Source organism: Nuphar pumila, chromosome 10, assembly GCF_984573655.1.
Source record: "Nuphar pumila chromosome 10, dmNupPumi1.hap1.1, whole genome shotgun sequence".
In the NCBI taxonomy this organism is placed as follows: Eukaryota; Viridiplantae; Streptophyta; class Magnoliopsida; order Nymphaeales; family Nymphaeaceae; genus Nuphar; species Nuphar pumila.
Window position 1 is genome coordinate 80,173,019 of NC_143258.1, and position 6,000 is coordinate 80,179,018.

Here is a 6,000-nt window from a genome sequence, read left to right on the forward strand (position 1 = left end):
TTAAAATAATATCCATACATGACCATGTGTTTTGATAGCATAGTATGTCCGGCTGTGTCACCAGTAACATGTGGCTAAAATGGCGTGTCACTATTGCAGTGCTCTCCACACACACACACATTCAATCATCACAAATAGGGATGGCAGTGGACCGGGGGAAAGCGGGGCCCCGCCTCCCCCCGTTTGGACAGGGGATGAAGGGTATGAAACGGGGATGGAGGTGGGGACGAAGGTTAAAATCCATCCCCGTCCGGGGGTGGAGGCGGGGAGTGCACTTTTCCTCACCCCGCCACGATCCCCACCTCATCCTCGCCCCGCCACGATCCCCACCTCATCCCCGCCCCGACCACTTTTCCCCGCAATATCCCCGCCCCGCCCCGCCTCATTCCCGTTTGAACCGGGGATGGAGGACATGAAACAGGGATGAAGGCGGGGGTGGAGGATAAAATCCATCCCCGCCAGGGAGGCGGGGCGGGGGTGGAGGATAAAATCTTGAGGCGGGGCGGGGGTGGAGATCTGTCCTCCGCCCCGCCCCCCCCCCCACTGCCATCCCTAATCACAAACATCTGTTTTGCCCACATGATCATATGAATAGGCGGATGCCTGCATTCTTGCAATTGGTAATGCATTTTGCCCGTTATATTTTCCAATAAGCAAAGGCTTACAACCATGATTAAGAAAAAACATTAATCCCCACTCCCTATAGTTCCTGGCTAGTGGTCATTTATAGCATGTATTGCCACCTAAACTGCACCCGCACTGACCTGATCGCCTTTGGTTATCATTAATCCCTCTCTCTTGACATTTCCATTGAACAATTGGCCCTGTATTTGGCTTCCACTTAGTTGCTTATCTTCCTGAGCATCTGGTATGGGTATCAAATGCTTCTCACGGCATGATTGGATAGCTCCACCAAACATCTCCTCCACTGTGTATTGGTACTTGAACCCCAAGTCCAACAGCTTCTTGGATGAAAAATGAATCGGCTTCACTGTTTCATCAATTCCCTTGAACCTACTCATGTCACCAAAAAAAGAACTGTATATTTAGAGTAATGCATTCGTCATCTTGATCATTTACACCAAGGTTAGTCTAGGTGTCATTATGAATTTTGAACCAAATGTGACTTCATGAACTCATGTTACCATGATAATCCACAAACTTCACATCTTCATTGTTACTAGTCACACTCAATGTGAATGTTAGAAACCATAGCCAAGTTCATGAAGTCAGAAACTAGTCATATAGACCTCAGTAGCTTCTTGAATTAGGTCTTGTTTCACATCATAGACGGAACAGATTGTTGATTTGCAACGAAATTGGTGTGTAACAACTGTAGAGCCAAGTTGGGCAATGAAAACACCCCCTTGGGACTGCCCAGTAGTGGTCAAGAGGAGGAACTGGTACTGACGCAACTTACTTTGTTGGGACATTATACTCTGGATACTTTCTCTGCAGCAGTTTAGCTACATCATAAATTGTGGCATCAGCAGAGGAGCAAATGTATCTCCCCTTGGCCTCTGGATGGTCAAATAAATAGATGTGAGCGTTGCACAAGTCATCCAGGTGCACCAGCTGTACTTGCTTCAGAATCGAGTAGTGAGCTCCATTGCCTGCACACAATTGTAGGCATCATTGTAAGATTGGATCCTACAAGCACTCATATTTGATCTACAGTTTGGCATCATATCAGATATGAAAATGTTCATGAAGTCCAACAAACTGGGCTAATGAAAGTCTTGCCTAGCGTTGCAGTTCATGAACTGGGGCACCCTTGGCTTTTTTTTTTTTGTTCTGATGCCCAATTCATAAGCCATGTTGAGAGTAGTATTTGGCATTCTAGTTGAGAAAGTTTGTACCTGTAATCAATGCGAGAGCTGTGTTCATGCTAGGAGGCATCGAAGGCATTAAGAAGGGACCAACCACAAGGGTTGGTATGATGGTAATAAAATCCAAGTTATTTTCTTTAGCAAAATCCCATGCAGCTCTCTCCGCCAAGGTTTTGGAGACGAAGTACATCTTAAACCCCAAAAAAAAAGAAAAAAGAAAACGAATTAGTGTCATGTCAAAGAAAATTGAACAATTTACAAAAAGACGCCTAACTTTTGAAATATTTACAAAAGGACGCCTAACTTTTGAAATATTTACAAAAATACGCCTAAAATTTCAAATATTACAACTAACCGCCTAGGTTTAAGAAATATGACTTCAAATCACTGCCTGAGGCAACGTGGGGGAGGGTTGGCATATAAATTTACATTCTAGCCTGTGAATGCGCCCAACCACATCATGGGCAGACATGCATCTGGCCAATGGCGATCATCATAATGATGATGATGAGGCTCTGTTGGTGACTCACGGCCATTTTGGCAATAAAAAAAAAACACCATCATGAAGATGTGGCGATGATCTAGCACGATGAATCTAATTTAAGAGCATCCCAAGCTCGTCATTATCCTTACAACCTGCTATCAATAATCAGTGATAGAAAACTGAAACCAGAATGCACATCAAATAGAAGACGGGGATAAGGGGGAGATCGTACATACAAACGCATGAGGATAATGATGGGTAGGGTGCAAGAACAGTTGCACAAGGTGATATCCAATGACGTTGACGATGGGGGTGGTGGTCATGACTCATGATGATTGGTAGAAAGGGGAAGAATGATGATGATGATGGGTAGATGGTCATGATGATGGGTAGAAAAGGGGGGAGAATGACGATAATGATGGGGTGATGGTCATGATGAATGCTAGAAAGGGGAAGAATGCACATGTTCACTTTGCATCTCTGCCATTGAGAGAGAGAGAGAAACCAGAGGCCACAAGTCTGGTGGTTGCCATGTTTGGCAGTGACAAGACTTTTTGTAAATTGTTAAAATTCTAAAAACCAGGCTATTGATATCGGGACTTGACCCGTGACTGGCTTTTGATCCAAGGCCCAGCACTCGGGTTAAATCACGGTTTTGAAGGCTTAGTACCCGTCTGTAAGCTAATGATTCAATTCAAACTGGACAGACCAAGGAAAAAGCCAATACATCTGGCCAAGTATGCATAACGCACATTTTAGTTAAATATGTAATTTATAAAAAGAATGCTATGTTCCAAGTTCAACGTTTGTTTGGATCGTACTCAAATGCTAAAATGCTATGTTCCAAATTTTCATTGTTTGACGATAATGTGCGGACAACTTGGACAGATGGCAGATCTCGCCTTCCCCACCACGCCGGCAGCAGATCTCGCCTCCAACCTTTCGACAACATCGAGAACCCGTTCTCCAAAGGATAAAGAACCGTCGGGAAGAGCCACGATCAATCTTCGGGATGCCCTGCCTGCTGGGAAGAGCCACGACAGCAGGGGCGTGCCCTTGCCTATCGGGAAGACCCATGACAGCAGGGGCGTACCCCTGCATACCGGGAAGAGCCACGATAGTAGGGACATGCCGGGAAGCAAACGGTAGCAGGGGCGACTGCCCCTACCGAAGACGTAAATAGGCAGTAGAAATAGAGCGGGAGGGCACGACATCGAGAGACATCGGAATAAGAAGGAGGCGACGAAAAATTCTCGATAGGCTTGCTGAAAACTGCAACGAGAGAGAGACATCGGGAGGAGGCACGGGCGAGATGGTTCGGCACGCCTATCGAGAATTTTTCGTTCCATTGGTTTCTATTATTTTTGTAACAGGGGACGGTGGAACGAAAATAACATAGAAATAAGAATGTGGCGGACACGCAGAATGTCGTCCGCCGCGTCTAATGTTTGTTGAAAATCGTCATTCTTAGCATAATTTTCGTCTGAATCATGCTGAGAATGGCTCATCAAACGTACCCCAAGGGGACGTTCGGTTCGTTCCCACAAAAATCGTCTTCTTAGGGAAACCCAAGAAAGCCATTTTAAAAGCCGAACATGAGATTTCAGGCAGCCTCAGATTCTGAGGAGAAATCGCGACAATCCGTGGGATTTCAAATCTCATAGGTTGCCCTGATTCCAAATCCCATGCGAATTGAGCCACCCGAACGTACTCTAAGACCAAAACTAGAAGAGATCACACGCATCCCTTCGGTTGAATTGAGCTAGATGTGTTCACGTGTAAATTTTTTTTTTTTTGTTTCTTTTTCTGTTTGGCTAGGCAAAGTAAAACCCCACATTGCTAACTGCACATTGTGTACATTGGCAGGCCTCCCGTTGGTAAAACCCTTGAGGTCCCTCCTTACAACCCACTTGGACCATGTGACGAGATGCTTCGTATAGGCTTTGAATTATAAGTGTCCCATGATCAAGTGAGAAAATTACAATCTTCACTAACCAGGAAGGAGGAGCCTACATGGGTTCGATTTTTTCACACTTTCTGTGTCATGTTACATAGACACGTAAAACCAATGTGACCCAAAACTATATGTGCTCACGTGCATCTCTGTGGTTGAATTGAACCTTGGAACTGATCACTTGCATCTTTGTCAGAGACTGTAGTAGAAAGTTATGGTCTATTCACAGCTACAGCTAGCCTATATTTAGCCAGAGCAAGCAAACTCGGTCATTATTTATGCACAAGCAAGTAATGAGGGTGATGGAGGCACTTACCCATCCTGTCATCTTTGTTTTCCTGCAAAATTCAACGTCACTCCAGCAATCCTCATCATACCCTGGTTTTCCTTGTTCCTGGATGTTAACAGTGCCAGCTGATGAGGTAAAAACTATGCGCCTCACAGTTTTAGCCTTGAGACATGACCTCATGATGTTCAACATCCCGTTCACTGCTGGCTTAATCACTTCATTCTGCAAGAAAACACAATATTAATACACTGTCATATACACACACAAAAGGATATATTTGCCAAGTTGGTAGGTGCCACCAATGACCAAACTGCAGAAACCCTCACCTCGGGATCTTGGGATAGGAAGTCCATAGGGGTGGCGACGTGGAACACCCCCGTGCATCCACTGATGGCTTCATCAAAGCTTTCTTCATCATTAAGGTCAGCCTTCCAAAGGGTCAGTCTCTCTTTGGCATGGGGCAGATCAATAAGATGCTGAACCTTCTTCATATTGTCTGTCATTACATATCCCAAGGATCTATATCAAAACATAAAAACAATTTTTCTCCCATCACAAAAACCAAGTAGATGATCTATATCACTAATCATAACCGTTGATCATGAATGACAAGCCTCATTGACCCACGGCCGGCTCGTCTGTTTCATGGGAAATTAACCAGCGTTTTCCACGGTGGCTGCAACAAAAGCAGCCGGTGGGAGGGAAGTCGGTTCGAGCCTAATAGACCAACAACTACCATACAGCAGATTTCTTTGAACCACTTTGGCCTTATTTACTGTGAGAGTAGATTGAATTACTAAAAGAACAAAAACGAGCCGCACCTGGATCACGAACCGTGGCCTTGACTGTGAACCCGTGTTCGAGTAGTCTCATAATGAGCCATGACCCGACGTACCCGGCCGCACCGGTGACACAGACCACATCCTTCCTCTCTCCTTGAGCTGCCATTGTTATTGATTTGTTTAGGTGCCCTTTGTGTGCAGTATTTATAAATGGGTTGGGTTCTACTTGACCGGTGAGTACATTCATGTGCCTTATCTACTTCCCCTACCTCGTGACCCCACCTGCTTACCTAACTCAAAGAACCCACCGGTCAAGAAAGCGATACCAAAAGGCCATAAGGAATTAGTTCAACCATACCTCAACCAGCTTGCCGCTTGATCATCTGCTTGGCAATCTGAGAAATATTACAAGCACACTGAGAAATATCGGATATTCTAAAAATATTGTAAAAAAAAAATCTGATACCTTGGTCGTTGTTCTAAACAGCCAAAATATCATGATCATATCGTTCTAATGAATATATCACAATGTTACCCTGATATTCAGCTTTTCTTAATTAATTATGGCTATCTCATAGGAGACAAACGGGTTGTTTTATTATTTTTATGTATTTATTTTTTTATATTTATTAAATTATTTACTTTTGATATTTTAGCAATAA

At 44.2% G+C, this 6,000-nt stretch overlaps 1 protein-coding gene across 1 annotated transcript; it reads right to left on the reverse strand.

Moving 5' to 3' along the window:
• Positions 1–605: 605 nt before the first annotated feature.
• On the reverse strand, positions 606–5,504 carry LOC149826988 (dihydroflavonol 4-reductase-like). Its single transcript, XM_090020191.1, has 6 exons — positions 5,378–5,504; positions 4,883–5,052; positions 4,584–4,778; positions 1,860–2,019; positions 1,421–1,613; positions 606–1,014 (listed from the first exon to the last, which is right to left on the reverse strand). Exons 1-6 carry the CDS (start codon positions 5,502–5,504, stop codon positions 744–746), a joined length of 1,116 nt encoding a protein of 371 aa, XP_089876317.1. The 3' UTR covers positions 606–743.
• Positions 5,505–6,000: the final 496 nt, after the last annotated feature.